This window comes from Callospermophilus lateralis, chromosome 14 (genome assembly GCF_048772815.1).
Source record: "Callospermophilus lateralis isolate mCalLat2 chromosome 14, mCalLat2.hap1, whole genome shotgun sequence".
In the NCBI taxonomy this organism is placed as follows: Eukaryota; Metazoa; Chordata; class Mammalia; order Rodentia; family Sciuridae; genus Callospermophilus; species Callospermophilus lateralis.
In genome coordinates this window covers 43,910,886-43,927,672 of record NC_135318.1, presented here as the reverse complement: position 1 = coordinate 43,927,672, position 16,787 = coordinate 43,910,886, and the positions used below count along the sequence as shown (strand labels likewise).

At 40.9% G+C, this 16,787-nt stretch overlaps 1 protein-coding gene across 2 annotated transcripts in view; it reads right to left on the bottom strand.

The window, feature by feature from the left end:
* The window catches only part of Eml6 (EMAP like 6), a 269,171-nt gene that overhangs the window by 32,619 nt on the left and 219,765 nt on the right, over positions 1 to 16,787 (bottom strand). The window contains exons 26-27 of one of the 2 annotated variants that reach the window (XM_076832837.2): positions 10,618 to 10,819; positions 10,368 to 10,509 (exon numbers count right to left, since the gene is read on the bottom strand). In XM_076832837.2, coding sequence (XP_076688952.2) covers positions 10,368 to 10,509; positions 10,618 to 10,819 — 344 coding nt within the window. The remainder of the gene's footprint in view (positions 1 to 10,367; positions 10,510 to 10,617; positions 10,820 to 16,787) is intronic. The other variant, XM_076832835.2, reaches the window with a different exon arrangement.

The following is a 16,787-nucleotide window of genomic DNA, read 5'->3' as shown; positions in this document are numbered from 1 at the left end:
GATTATGTTTTATTGGGGCATTCTGGGGATTTCAAATACCATAATAGTGGCTGAGGAAACGCTATTAGTTCCTGATTTACATAACCATGTCTAGTTTCCATACACTCTAAAACTAAATAAAATTTACAATCTTTAACTTTTGTATCACCACCTTTCCACAGTTGGCATCATTATCTTATTATTATGTGAATTAAGTAGATTGGTGTCCGAAGTGGGATTAAAAAGGAGTTTCGTGGCTGTTGTGGCTCAGTGGCAGAGGGCTTGCCTCATACATATGAGGCACTGGGTTCACGCCTCAGAACCAAAAAAATAAATAAATAAGATAAAGGTATTGTGTCCATCTACAACTAAAAAAAAATTTTAAAATAGAAGGAGTTGCATTTTGTTTTAACTCTCATCAACTCAACTTTTCTTACAAAAGTCAGAGATTCTAGAACTAAGTCACAAGGGGAATTGAAAGATGCCAAAGTCTTCAAATTTTGGAACAGTAAGAGTAACCAAGTTGGTATAAATCCTGTCATGGATTTTTGCTTTTAAAAAAATAGCCAAGATGGAGACAAATTTCAAGTTTAAAATTTTAATATTGAGGATTTCTAATTTAAAACATGTATTCTTTCCCCCTTACAAGTAGCTGGGCCTTAGAACTGTCATTTAGAAAAATAAATATTAAAGATGATGTTCAGAGGAGTGTGAAGAGAGATCCTACAGAATAGGAGAAGATCTTTGCTGAGAGCCTTCTGTGATAGTGATCTGTGCATGAATCCAATTGAAATGGAAGCCATTGGGTGGGAAAGTCTGGTATCTGGGAACTCCCAGCGACACTCCTGCTGGTTTTAGACTACCCAGTACATATGATATCCTACCTAGCTCTGCCAGGTTCTGCACTGCACTGGAGTTAGGGTGACCTGGTAGAGTCACACAGCCACAGCCTCTCAGAGATAGGTGTGGCTTGCCAAGATGCCAATCAACCTGTTTGCTGCAAGTCCCCTGCCACACCAAGAGGCAAGAGGACTCCTGCTGAAACCTTATCCCTGCCTTTGATGTACTCTCCCTTAAAAAAAGGATCTGAGCCATTTTCTAGTTGTTCAGTTCCAGCTACTACCAGGACTGGAGGATCTATCAGATGGTCTGCTTTTAAAACTATTTTCTGTCTCTCTCTTAATTCTTTATTAATTACTTCAGACTTTCATTTTCTCAAGTGGCTCATCCCTTCCTGGGTAGAAAACGACCCTGGCGGGGTACTGGCCGCCCTGTGATAGGCATTAATATCCAGTGTATATATAAAGAATTCAAAAAACTTAACACCAGAAAAACAAATAACCCAATTAATAAATGTGCAAAAGAAATAAACAGATGCTTCTCAAAGAAAAACAAATGACCAACAAACATATGAAAAAATGTTCAACATCTGCAATAATTGGGAAAATATGATCAAAACTACATCGGGATTTCATCTCATTTTGGTTAGAATGTCAGTTACGAAGAACACAAATAGTAAGTGTTGGGGATGATGTGGGGGGAAAATGTATACTTTTACACTGCAAATTATTGCAACCATTCTGGAAAACAGTATGGACATTTCTCAGAAAACTAGGAATGGAAACACCAGCAGACCCAACTATCCCACTCCTCAGTATTTATCCAAAAGATTTAAAATCAGCATACTATAGGGATGCAGCCACATTAATATTCATAGCAGCACAATTCACAACAGCCATGCTGGGGAATCAACCTAATGCTCATCAACCTGTGAATGAATAAAGAAAATGTGGTATATATACAAAATGAAGTATTACTCAGCCATAAAAAAGAATAAAATTATGCCATTTGCTGGCAAATGGATGGAACTGAAGATTATCATGCTAAGTAAAATAAGCCAGAAGTCAAAGGTTGAATGTTTTCTGGTATGTGGAAGCTAGTCCAAAATAAGAGGGGAGAGAGGAAAATAAAAGGGACTCATTCCATCAAAATAAAAGAAAGATCAGTGGAATAGACAAATGGGATTGAGGAGGAGAGAAAAGGAACTGGATAAGGGAGCACAGTGGAATGAATTTAACCTAACTTTCCATGTACATATATGAATATACACCATCATGCATATCCATAAGACACTAATTTAAAAAAAAAAGTATTAAAAAAGCCCACTTTTTTTTTTTTTAAAGAAAATAAGGTGGTTGGGCCTGGGGCTCAGTGGTAGAACACTTGCCCAGCACATATGAGACTGTGGGTCCCATCCCCAGCACTGGGGGGAAAAAATCCCCGTGCCATAAGGTGATTGTGTACATGTTACCTACCATGGCAAAATAGCTGAATATCTAGATGAATTATAATTGATAAGTTGGTAGCTAAAATAATGAATATATTTTCTATAGTTATTCATGATTCATTGGTGAGTTAAATTGTGCCAAGATAATATAATTTAAGTGTTAAAAATAACTTTTCTACTTTTTTTTTTTTTTTTTCTTTTTTAAGGGCGTGATGACCTTTAGCCTGAGATAAAGCAGGAGAGGCTGGCAGCAAGCCAAAGGCCTTTCTGGGGAAAGAAAAAGAGACCTTAGGTCAGTGCAGGATTTTAATTTGTGGTCATAAGCTATGCAGCTTCTGAGGTAAGAAGACTAGAAGGTGGACTTGAATCTTATCTTTTGCAATTAAGTGGAAAACGCTGTATTAAGTGAAATAACTTTGTGAAGATGGTATGGAAACAAAGTGGAAGAATTTCATTCCTTAATTCATTCCTGGTGGATAGTCAAAATCTGCAATAGTGCCTGTTAATAAAAGACCTTAAAAAAAAAAAAAAAAGAAAGAAAAGAAACCAAACCAAACCAACAAACTCCCCCTCCCCACCCCAACTGAGGATTGAACCCAGGGCCTCTGAATGCCAGGCAATCACCCTACTGCTGAGTTACATCCTCAGATGGAGAGAACAACACTCAGCTAAGGTGAGGGAATATCTATATGCAATTTTGATAAGCATAGTTCAACTGGTATTTAGTGTGTATTTTGTCAATATAAAGTTAGGATTCTCTCTGAATGCAGGTTCCAACTGAATATAGTAAATAATAATAATAAAAAAAACCCACTGTTATCATCCCCCATGCAGACGGTTAATCTAGGCAGTTAGGAGATGCCTGTGCTCTGTAGTATACACTTAAAAATAAATTGCTAACCATGTCCCCACCAGTTCATTTGAACTGCAGTAGAACACACATGTAGATCATTTTACGGCCTATCTATACATTATTAAGAAGGAAGAACCTTCGGGAGTCACCTCCGTGATAATCACATCCATCATGCAAGATTGGGGCTGTTTTTGTTTGACAGTAATCATTTCTGTAATTTCTAATGTCTCTGTTATTTTCTTCACATGAAAACAAAAACCTCTGAAGATGAGCCAAAGATCTGGGAATGCCAAAATGTAATGCGCACATAAAATTTTTAGAAAGGAAGACTCCCCAGTGTCCTAACATCTTTTTAAAGTTGATTGTAAAAACTGTGGCTCTGACTGGTTTCCTCTAAGGGGAAGCCCTAGCAGATCACAGCGCGGGAGGAGAATGCAAGGGCTTTTATTGTCTCCAGGCCTCCTTGCTGGGACCGAGGCTGATGACCTCCAACACTCTCCCACAGGTTCCAGCTCTGGTCCCAGTGGCCCTCTAGTACAGATCTGTTCTCTCCCTCTGGGAACAGCTTCTTCCCCTTTCCCCTCAGGCCCAGGGTTGGAATGGCATCCAGCTATGCTAACTCTTCCCGGCCCTTTCTCTTAACCCTGCCCACCCCTTGTTAAATCACCCCACCCCTTGTTAAATCTCTTCATTAAGTTCCCCTCAATTACCTCCTGTTGGGAGGATCATCTCTTTCCTGGGACCACAAATGTCAGAGTTTAGGGCAAATCTGAAAGACTTAGGTTATCTCTTTCACTGTCTACCAATTTTACAAAGTTCTATCTAAGATAATAGATGTCCCATATTTTTGTTTTCTTTGAAGCCAATTTGGGAGCATGAGTAAAGAATCAGAATCAGAAAAGGAAAGATTTCTAAGTTTGAAACAAGAGTATAAAACACAATTGAATAAAACAAAATTGTTAGCATTTAAAATTATAATATGTAACATGATACCTCAAAAACAGTGGCAAAATGCAACCAAAAAAAAAAAAAAAAGCCACTATTAAAACAAGGTGCTATAGTTAGGATCTCAAATGTTCCTTAAAGACCTATGTATTAAAGACTCCATTCCTGGCTTGGTGTTATTGGGAAATGGTGTGGGGCCTCCTGGGAGGTTTTAAGGTGTGTGTGGGGGGGTGTGTCCTTGAACCAAATGGATGGAACCTTGGTCTCTCTACCCCAGCCCTGAGGTGAGCAGCTTTGTTCTACCATGCCCTCCCCAGCAAAATAGACATTTTTTTCTTTAGAGTTGGTTATCTCAGGTAACAGCAACAGAAACCTGGCTAATATGAGGAGGAAAAAATTTAAAATATCATATAACCTCAGGATCTTTTTTTTAAAAAAAAAAAACAAAACAAAACAACTTTTTTCTATTTAGCATCTACAATTTTTTTTCCCCAGTAGTATCCGAGATGGAACCCACAGACACTTCACCTCTGAGCTACATCCCCAGCCCTGTTTACTTTCTATTTTGAGATAGGGTCTTGCTAAGTTGCCTAGGCTGGCCTCAAACTTGCAATCCTCCTACCTCAGTGTCCTAAGTAGTTGGGATTACAGGTGTGTGCCACCTTGCCTGGTGTGTCTGTAACAATTCAAGCTATCTCTAGTAGTCCTGGGGAAAAACACTACGCATAGAGCCCAGATGCCATTCCTGAGAAAGGGAAACCAAATTTGGGAGTAGAACCTATTGTTAAAAAACAAGAACAATTTCAGAGTTTCACGGTGGTACTATGAAGAAGACATCTACACCAACCCAAAGGAAAGTCTGCTGAAGACCAGACAGTGACAATTATAAATGTGACAGTGATAAGTTGAGCCTAAAAAAAAAAGAGGAATATTTGCCAATAGCAATTGATTAACTGGTGTTTAGTTTACCACCAAAATATGAGAGTAGACCTTCGCTTTAGGAATTAAGTAGTTACCTGAGACATAAAAGATATTTTCCTCCTAGGTTGATACTATGAAACACCCAATGTTAGGCCAGAGAATTAGATGATAAAAGTGAATTTAGACCGACCTGAAACGTGCGTCTTCTGGGAAATGTCTTTGAAAGTGCACCTGCCCCTCCCCACCTGGCAGCCTGTGTGCACTGGTCACCTGTATCTGGCTAACAGCCAAACCCGGTGCCAGTCTCTCAAAGATCAGGGAGGAGCCCAGGAGAGGTGGGAAGGTATACATTTTCCTATGCAAATGATGAAGCATAAGCATCATTTACATCCCCTGGGAATTTGGGAAAATTGAGATGCCGTGCTTTTTTAAGAGTCACCTCCTACTTCAGGTTTTCAAGGCTGTAGTCTATAAACAAAACCTTTACACCCCGTCAGCATCTTCCAACATTCATATAACTCTCCATTGTGCAAAGCATGCACATGGCCAGGGCAGGAATGCTCGACTGTCCTGTCCAGTTGAGGATAATATGGCCATAGAACAGTGACCACTGCATATTATGTCTTATTCTTCCTTGTTCACAGTTTTAAAAAAATCCCAATTCTGTCTTCTCTTCACCATGGTGTACTTGGTATATTTAAGATAGTTAACATCATTAGCAACAGGACAGTGAGGAGTTTTATCTGGACCTGGATGAGAGGACTTCACAGCACCTAGAGATGCTAGATATAGGGCTGGATACAGTAACTTTTTTGGGATGTCTCTCTTAGGGAGTTGGTAACTGCATTTGCAATGCATATGGTTCTGGTGAAGGTGATTACATTGCTAGTCTATGGGGGGCATATGATTATATACTCAGTTTCAAAGTCTCTTTTATTCTGGGCCATAGAGATTGGCTCAACAGTTATCATGGGATCCACCTGAGCATGACAGGACATTAATGTAGATTGTGAATCAGAGGTAGTTCTTTCCTGCTGGTTTTGACTCACAAAGGCTAGAAAGTCTAGGTATTGTCGCCATTTTGCCACTTGAAGAATTTCAATAACCCAGAGGGAGTAGAGTTGAGATACGGAGCAAGAGCACAATCCCAGCAGCAGGATTTGAGTCCTCATATCAAAAGACACCTGAAGTTGCTCTGTCCCTAAAGTTTTAAACGTGTGAGCCGAAAAAAAAAGGTCAGTTTGGGTTGGGTGACTCTCTTGAAGAGCCCTATCTTATCAATCAAAAGCAACACATAATCTAGATGTGGCTTTGATAATGTGGTGAAAGAAACTTCTTAGTTTTTTAGGCAACTCTAGTACTTTGGTACGGAGCAAACATTAGGGATTTTTGTCCTTCAATGAGATTGGGAGAAGAACTGAAGTCAGAATACAGAATTTGAGTACAGTCCTTTGTGCTGTGATGACAGTAAGCGTTTTTGTTGGGTGGCAGGGGTGGGGACCAGGGGTTGAACTCAGGGACACTTAACCACTGAGCCCCATACCCAGCCCTTTTTTGTATTTTATTTAGAGGCAGGGTCTCACTGAGTTGCTTAGGGCCTCACTAAGTTGCTGAGGCTGGCTTTGAACTAGTGATCCTCCTGCCTCAGCTTCCCTAGCAACTGTGATTACAGATGTGCGCCACCATGCCTGGCTGACAGTAAGCATTTTATTCCTTAAATTTCTGGGGAAAAACTATGCTTCCCCCACCCCTTCTTTTTTTCAAAAGGAACTTCCTGACATTTTAAATATCTATTAAATAATTCAAGTTTGCAGATGGACAAAACAGCCATGGCCTTATGAGAAAACATGGCAAAGGAGGATCCGAGGTCAAAAGTTGAGAGTAAGGGATATGCCGGGTTGGAGTAGGGAACCTGAGAGGCAGGGAAGGTTTGGAAAGATTCCTGTAGGCCAGAATTAGATCTGAGTCAGCTGGGGATGAAGGAGGGCAGTGTGGGGCAGCCCCGAGTGTTCAGATGACAGGCAAAAGCATGGATTCCCAAGAATGGAAAAGACTTCAGGACTTCTCAGCCACGTGCTGCACGTGGCAGTTGAACAACAGGTTTACCCAAGGTTGGGGACTGGCTAAACAAGTCTAAGACAAGGAAGAAAGCAGGGTGCTGGAGCAAAGTTGAAGTGGGTGGATAAACACCTGTATGATATTCCACATTTGGCAGGAACCACTCAGTATTATTATGAGAGCAATTACAACTTTGTTCTCAACTTTCTCATTTCTCAAAAGACTGGAACTGAAGATCATATGATTTCTGAAGAATAAGAACTTACAATGTATTAGAAACTGCACAGAAACGCATGATCTAAAGTCTCATAGCTATTTTAAAATCTGATAACTGAATCTAATTAGAAACAGCCCATGACTATCTTACAGTTTAGGCACTAGGCATTTGGTTGGTTAGAAAATGATTGATGCATAATGTGCAGCTGTCTTCAAGGCATTTTTTCTTCTCAGTATGACAGATGTTCTATTCATCTCAAGGTTTCCAACTGCTTTTAGAGGTGGAAAGAGATTTAATTAGAGATAGAATTGCCTGGAACATTAATAAGAGACAAAATAGGTCCCTGCATGGAACAATTGTTTCAAGTGCACATCTCCATCTTTGAGTGCTTGTCACTCATTAGTCTCATGGGAGTATGTTTCAGCCTAGGTGATTAGGAAACACGCCCAGGTATCTGCTAGCATCGTGCACCAGGAAGGGGACAATGAAGGGAAAGTCAAGGAGAGCCTGCGCCTCTCAAATCAGCAGGGCTTGAATAGTTAAAGGGAGCAGCTTCAGGAGCTGTTGATTGACAGTCCTGAATATTCCCAGGGAGGAACTGGGTGCTGCTTGGCTCCATGCTCCTGATGTCTAAGGTGCTCAGCATTTTTCTGTCACTGCCCCTAATTCTTAGGATCCCTGAGTTCCTGCAACCTGTTTTCTACCTAGCTGAGCACTAAAGAGTTCTATGTCATTTATGGTCAAGAGCACCACCCAGGGTTGGGGATGTAACTCAGGGCTAGAGTGCTTGCCTAGCATGCACCAGGCTCTGGGTTTGAGCCCCAGAACCAAAAAAAAAAAAAAAAAAAAAAAAAGAACCCACCTTTCATCACTTACCCTGCTTTCTCACAAATGCCTAAATGTGCCTTTTTACTGGCACTGGTTCAGAAGCTGCCTACAGCCTGATTTCTGAGGTTCAGGCTCCCCAAAAATGACTGACGGGGGTGGGTAGAGACTGCTTGTCCTTGGCTCTGCTTTGCCTCCATGGAGGCTGCTAAGTCAGGTATCATCTACTGCTGCCCTGGCTGGCGTGGGCACGATGTGCTCCCAGCATGCTGTGCAGCTGGCATTGTCTCTCTGGTTACAGCCCCTTCTGCAAACTGATGCTGTCAAGGCTTTTTAAGTTATCAAGAAAGTTGCTGTCTATAGAAAACACTTGATTATTCCTCCGGACCCTATACTTATCTTAAAATTGTTTTCTTCGCTGCATTCTAGTGTGAATTATTTTTAAAAGTGCCAGTAAAGTACTGAAAGGCCTACTCCTATATCTCATATAATAGTATGAAGTTTTTTTTTCTTTTGTTAAAAAAAGTGAATTCAGTGTGTGCTAATGTACCACAAATTTGCAACTGCATGATGAAGTAAGGGAACTTCAAAATTCTGAATTTTAAAATGGAAAAAAACCTCAAGGTTCTCTCTACCCTTACACCTCCCACCCTATACAAAATTGGACAGTGCGACACTTCTGTAGCCCAGTCTTAGAGACATAAGACAAGGAGAGATTCAGATGAGCTGTGGATTAAGTTTGAAATCAGCGATATTATTTGGGAATTATGATTTTGATTAGCTGACTGTATTTTACACTGGTCTAAATCTCAGCATGAGAAACCATCACATTTTGTAGACATCAGCCAGAAGCAACCTTGGAATAATGGCCAACTCAATGCACTTCACACTGGAATGTACAGTTGGAAAGGACGGATAATTTTTTCCCCCAAAAGAATTTTAACTTAGACCAAATGGTTTTTGTTTTTTTTTTTTAGAGTGGATTAGTTAAGTGGGAGGCCTACTCATGTACTTATGTGCATATGGTTCATTTTTTTTTCTTAATTCTTAGAACTAAGTCCTCCTGTCTTTGTGGCCACTTTAAAACCATGTTGCAAACAAAATAAACTACACTTCTATACTTCACAGACCATTTCAAAAAAAAATCTGTGTTTTTAATTAAAAGAGAACTCTGAGCCATCATAGCAACATTTAATGAGTATGCTAGGGAAAAATTAGTGCTTTTCTGCATCAGATTCCATCTTCTTGCCAGAAGCACACCCACCACTTATCAAGCTTATTTTATCATCTGGCACTGAACTGAAGCAGAAGGTTGGGAGTCACATTTTCTTTCTTTTATCTAAACTCCCACCTAATATAAGAGGTGACATTATATTTATTAATAGTTATTACTAGGCAGAAAGCCCTATCAAGTGCAATTACTTGATTTCATGACTTATACATCACAGGACTAACATAGTTGTGAACACCAAGCCCACCACAAGGTGAAGTGCCACAGAGAATTCTTAAAGTACTTTTGAGATCCATGAAATTCACTTTAAGTATGAGAATCTTTACTCATTATCATCCAAAGTACAAACGTGGTCAATTACATAATTATGAGTTTTGCTTTTTAGAATTTTACAATGTTGGACAGTTTATCTGTACTTAAAATCACTCATCAAAAGGAATCACATGCTACTAGAAACCCTCTTTCACATATAGCATTCAAGGCAACTAAATCAAATGAGTTAGGTGTGGAATTACTGACCTCCCGGAACAATTCTGGGTAAGGGAAGACACAGTAAGAGATCTATACCAAGTGACTAGGTATGGCAAGACTCTAGTCAGAATGGAAGATGATTTTTCACAACTCCACAAATATTGTTGAATGAGAAAAGCCCAATTTAACTCCTATCTCACTAATCAGCATATGTTCCTGTCAACCATCGCATTCGGGACAGCTTCTGGGCTATCCTGGCATCCTCTCCAGATCCGGCAAGGTTAGGGAAGTCTAGTCCAACAAAATTTCATTTCTGTTCAAGTCATACCCATAAGCAACTTCTACAAAGAGTGATAAGAGGTGACATTATATTTATTAATAGTTATTACTAGGCAGAAAGTCCTATCCAGTGCCATGTCATGAGGACAAATCGTGAGGACATTGGGCAATTTCCCCAGCTTGAACCCTATATAAGTTAAGTCTACAGATGATAAAAGACTTGCTTAAGAACCAGCTTTTGAGGACAAATGCATTCTGGTTTCAATAAGTCTCTTGTCAGGCACAACACACACAGACAAACCTTGCGACACCATACCTTTCCTCCATGGACACTTCTTTCATCTGCTGGTGTGGTTTGGTGCCCTCCATTTCTCTGATGCTCACAGCATAGATCTTGGTGGTGTAGTCAATGGCCTTCTCTCTGGCAACATCACTGTCATAGCCTCAAACGACACAGAGAAATTGGGGAGTGAGTTGGTTTGCAGTGGCTCAGGAGGGGCCACAGAGGGAGGTGCGGTGGCACGAGAGGCGTGTGGCTATTTGGGACTCACCTCCATCCTCCTCCGCATCGGTGTCAGACTCCTCGCTGTCCACCAGCTTGCTCTCCTGGGTCCCCACGAACTCCCTGGTCCAGATCATCAAGGCTGTGTCGGCGCCGCCCACCGTGAGCAGCACAGAGTCATTGTGCAGCCATCTCACGTTGGTGACGTGGGCACTGTGCCCCACGTACTTCTTGAACCTTGCGTGCTGCCCCTGAATAGAAAGCCAGATATTGGCACCTACCCCAGCCAGTGGCTTGTTATTTCTTTTCTGGGTTATTTCATTATATTGTTTTCTAGGTGGACTCTACTGGATTTGATGAAGCAGCTCATCCCAAAGAGAAACTTCCCTACAGGTCACCAGAACACATGATCCACAAGGACAGGGACTAGGTCTTTTTGTTCCTGGCTCATAATGGGTTCTCAATAAATACCTTTTGAGGCAATGAATGTTTCTAGGAACCTATAGCTGTATAAAAAGCCTGTTTCTGTCACATATCAAATGTGCCATCTCCATGGGTCTCCAAGTATAAACTTCTGATTGAGAGTCTGGCTGACATCTGAGATCAAAAGTGTTTTCCCCGCCATCCCTACAGTGGCTTTTGTACCATAGACCCAGAAATGACAGAAAAGCAAGGAATCTCAAGATTTAAAACAAACACAGCAGCGGTTTGTACTGTGGCCACTGGAAACCATTTCTAACACTAGAAACACTAAAAAAAAAAAAAAAAAAAAAATGGATTTAAAAGCAAAGCAAGCTCCTGCTCAACACACAAAATCGAATAAGTAAGACCCAATTTAGTAGTAATTACTGGAAGCACCTGGAGTGGGGTGCCCAGGCCACCACGTTGACCCCAGGTGGCAAGGGGCAGAGGGTGGAATGCGGTCAGCAGCTCCCCCCTAAGGCAGCCCTGGCAAGTGCTGGGAAACTGAAGCTGGCACCAGGAGGAGCTTCCATTTTAGGCTCATGAGACACTGGCAAAAACATCTCCAGAGGGAGCCATTTAAAGAGGTAGAGTTTTCCATCTTCTCAGCAGGCTCCCAGGGAATACCTTATGCAATGAGCGAAGCCACATGAACTCTTGGAGGTCATGAGACGGCCACAGGTGTCCCAGATGAAAACTTTAGTAAATAACTGACAAGAGGCTTCCACAGGGCTCTGGAAGGGCCACTAGAAAACCCGAAACCAGCGCAGACACAGGGCAGGAAACAGGTGCTGGAGCGTTGGTGACTCTGAAGTACTCTTGGTCAAGAGCTGTCTCTGGTTGACCCTCCCTGATAGTTTAGTGGAGTTGCCCACTCCACAGCAGAGTAGTGACTCTAGAAAGATCAGTGATGCAAACAGGCAGGCAGCAGCTCCAAGAGCTCTCCAGAATCCTTCGTTTGCTAGCACACAGGCAGAATAAAGGCAGAATTCCCAGGGGAACCCCGTGTGATCATGTAAGATCCAGGTACAGGATAGTCACAGTGGCTATAGCCATGTGTCCTGCTGGCCTTCCTGCTGGAAGTACAAACCCACCCATGCACATCTACTCCAAGTTGGTTTCTGGACAAGAGGAGAAAGTGAAAGAACCTGAGAAATGCCTCCCTGCACCCTTATTAGAGGGGACACAGGGTTTGTGGACAGGATGGGAGAATTTAAACAGATGTTAAGGTGACCACAGTCACGCTGTAGAGAGAAGACGCAGGGCAGAGAAAGAGGACAATATTATGGGCCACTGAAACTATTTACCAAAGCTGAGATCCTTCCTGCAGAGGGCGATTCAAAATTCTCGTAATAGGAAACAAGATCAGTGATCCATGGAACAATAAAGGGAATCACAGTTACTAGAAGGTCCTGCTGTCTCAGGAGGAAGAGGTTGGCAAGGGATGCTAGGTGGTTCCTATTAGGGCACATGGAGGGACTTTTGAAGACTGGCATAGCCAGACGAGCTGCCTCCATGGGCCACCATGCCAAACTGAATTTCTGGACTCCTTCTCCAGAATTCTCTTCTCTCAAGTGACTCATGAGTTAAAAATGAGCCAAGAGAATCTGGAATATGTCTCCAGAGCACTGTTTTAATACTATTATTATTTTGTGGTATTGGAGATTGAACCCAGGGGTGCTTAACCGCTGAGCCACATCCCCAGTCCTTTTTTAAATCTTGAGACAGGGTCTCAATTAGTTGCTGAAGCTGGACTTAAACTTACAATCCCCTTCCCTCAGCCTTCTAAATTGCTGGGATTACAGGTGTGCAACCCCATGCTGGGGTGTACAAGAGCACTGGTTCTTAACCATTTTTAGGTAAGAAGTTCCTGAGAATCTGATGACTCTCTCCCCATAACCACAACACTTCATATAGTTTCTCTAGCTATAAAATGTTGATGTTCTGAGAAGGAAACTTGCAGACTTGAGAGCATGGAGTATTTGTACAAGTGTAAGCTGTGTGGTGGTCTTTTAGCCTCTCTCCAGTGGGAAGACTTAGGTTTGAAAGGGAAATGAGGCTATGAGAAGCAATTGGTTAGCTATAAAGATGGTGTCAAAGAATTTGATTTTCTAGGGGCTGGGTTGTGGCTTAGTGTAGCACGCTTGCCTGGCATGCATGAGGCACTGGGTTCGATTCTCAGCACCACATACAAATAAATAAAAATAAAGGTCCATCAACAACTTAAAAAAAAGAATTTGATTTTCTAGAAAGTGGTTTAAGGTATGGGCAAAGTGGGTGGGTACTGGCAAAGGGTGTAGGCTTTGGCTTGGATTCTGGGGACTGTCAGGGAACCAATGACCTAAGTGGGTAGACTTTAAACTATAAACCCAAATATTAATAAGGATATATGTTTGCCATAAAAAGAAAAATGCCTGGAAGAGATGCCTAGTAATTAAAGGGAAGGGAGAATGGGGGACAGGGTCAAGAGGAAGACCCAAGGTCTCAGCATATAATAAATGGAGCTTGAATTTTGGACTTGTGTGGTGGTAATAAGATCTCACAGGAACATCAAGACTTGGTAACATGGAACTCAGTGTCAGACTGCAGCAATGGTATGGTATAGGAATGTTCTCAGGCTCTCTTCCTGACTTCTAGATAGATCTTTCCCACCTGTGAGCTCACTGGGCTTTCCTCAGTGTCTGTTCACAAACATTTGCAAAGAGAGTACACTCTGGTGTCTCTTTAAAAGGACACTCATTCTGTCGGTTCAAGGCCTGACCTTAGAACTCATCTAATTTTAATTACTTCTGTAAAGATCCTATCTCTATATGCAACCACACTGGAATGAGGGTTTCAACATAGAAATTTGAAGGAAGGACACAGTCACTTGAGAACGGAAAGTGAACTTTGTTCAAAAGACCCAGGAAACTTGGAGGAATACTCATTAGTATGAGGCCACGTATTGGAAAAGGAAAGTGAGCTGAAAAAAATCAGATAAAAATAGAGAAGGAAAGAAGGTGACACCACCAGAGGAATTCATATTGGCCACCGGTTTTCAAACTCTTTGAAGAAAAATAACTATGAAACTGTTTCTTCCAATATTATACAGTAGAACTCAATATACAAGAAGCATTTTAGCTTAAAATCATGGGCAAAAGATTTGCAGAGACACTTCACAAATAGCCAACAGATGAAAGTGTTCTGAATCATTAGTTATCACAGAAATGTACATTAAAAACATAATCCATAGCACCATCTATCACTCAGAACCGCTAAATTGTAAGTGCCAATCCAAATGCTGGCAACCAGAATTCTTACATTTTTGGTAGGAATGTAAAATGATGCAGCCACTTTGCTAAAAGGTCTGGCAGTTTCTTAAAAGCTAAACATACATTTTCCCCTATGATGCAGAAACTCCAATCCTAAGTATTTACTTAGGATCCTAAGAAACTCCAATCCTAAGTATTTACTTAGGATCCACAAACATTCATCCAAAAATGTTCATAGCAGCTTTATCACTATCCCAAACTGGAAAAGTATGTGCCCATCAATGCATATAAACAAACCCTATTATATATAACTCTGTTAGACAATGGACTTTTCACTCAGTTATAACAATGAACAGACATTACATACAATGTAGATAAATCTCAAACATTATCTGAGTGGAAGAAGCCAGATGCAAAACAGTACCTAATTGATCATGTTAACAAGAAATTCTACAACATGTTAAATTAATCTGTTGGTGAACAACACTGAAACAGCTGTTTTACCTGAGGGTGAAGTAGGGAGTGGGAACTGATGAGGGAGGAGCTTCAGGAAGTATCCTGGGTTGAGGACGATACTCTACATCTTCATCAGAGTTTGGGTCATATATGTGTATGAGCTTTCAAAGCTCGCCTAACAGAAACTTCAAAATCTGTGCATTTCAACTACATAAATTATACTTAAAGATGCCATGAAACAAATGTTGACATGCAATTAAGAGTATCCTGATAATTCACTTTTTTCCAGTTTTATCAAAATATAATTGACAAAAATTATATATATTCAAGGTGTACAGTGTGGTGATTTGATATATGTATCAAATTATGGAATGATACCACTATGAAGTTAATTAACACATCCAGTACCATTTTGTGTTTGTATATGATAAGATCAATTCTCAGCATATTTCAAGTAAATAAGCATTATTAACTATCGCCACCATGATTTAATTAGATTCTCAAAACTTATTCATCTTAACTAAAAGTCTGTATCCCTTCACCAACATTTACCCCATTCCTGGCAACCACCATTCTGTGTCTATGAGTTCAGCTTTGTGAGATTCCACATATAAGAGAGATCATGTAAGCATTGGTACTTGTGTCTAGTTTATTTTACTTTGCATAGCATCCTTTAGTTTTATTTCTTATTTATGTTCTTGCAAATAGTAGGATGAGAGTTAAGCAGTCTTTCACTGAGAACTGTACTGAACAGAAGTGGTGAGAGTGGGATTCCTTGCCTCATTCCTGAACTTGGAGGAAAAGCTTTCAGCTTTTCACCATGGAGTATTATTTTAGCTGTGGGCTTAACATTTATGGCATTTTTTTATGTTGAGGAACATTGCTCTTAATTTGTTGAGAGTGTTTAATCATAAAAGGATGTGGAATTTTCTACCGTGCGGTCAGCGCAATGGTTTCATTAATGAGGTTCTTGGCATAAAAGTTAGCTAGCGAGATCGAAATAAACACACAGACTCAGTTACCTTTTTCTATGACCAGGTCCGAGACGGCTCCCCTCTCTGGTTCCCTCCTCTAACTGCCCGGCAGGGCAGCAAGGATTACTCAGGGCTAGCAGGAGAGAGAGAGGGCGAGCACGCCAGGGAGTAGCCTTTTATTGGGGAGCAAGAAATTCAGGGGAGAATTCCATCCAATGAAGGTTGAAGGGGGGCCACACTCCAAGGTCAGGGTCAGCGATTGGGCCTCCGGGGTCAGTGGTCAGTTACACCCCACACGGACAGGTTCTCTCAACAGGAGAGGGCCGGGAAAGCTCCAACACAGCCAGAGCGCCTCAGACCCTAACCGGGAGTCACCCAGTCACGTGTGAGAATGGCTCCCGACAGAATTTTGTCAAATGCTTTTTTCATATATATGGAGATGATCATATATGTTTATTCTTCGTTCTTTAATGTGGCATATCACATTTGTTGGTTTGCATACATTCAACCATCCTTGAATTCCAGGGATAAATTGCACTGGTTCTCTGTATATAAACCTTTTAATATTAAATTTGGTTTGCTAGCATTTTGTTGAAAATTTTTGCACCTATGTTCACCAGGTATAACTGGCCTATAATTGTCTTTTCTTACAGTGTCATTATCTAGCTTTGGTATGAGGATAATGCCAGCTCCATAAAATGAGTTTAGAAATGTTCCCTCATCTTTTTTTCTTGAAAGAATGAAAAGTTTCGACAGTAATTCTTTTTAAGTGTCTGGTATAATTCACCCACAAAGCCATCTGATTTTGGACTTTTAAAATGTATTTTTAGTTGCAGATAGACACAATACTTTTGTTTTATTTATTTATTTGTATGCAGTACTGAGATTTGAACCCAGTGTCCCACACATGCCAGGCAAGTGCTTCACCACTGAGCTACAACCCCAGCCCCTGATTCTGGACTTTTGAAGTAAGATTTTGATTATTGATTCAGTCTCCTTACTCATTATTGGTCTGTTCAGATTTTCTACTTCTTCATCATTTAGACTTGGTAGGTTGTAAGTTTCTAGAAATTTAT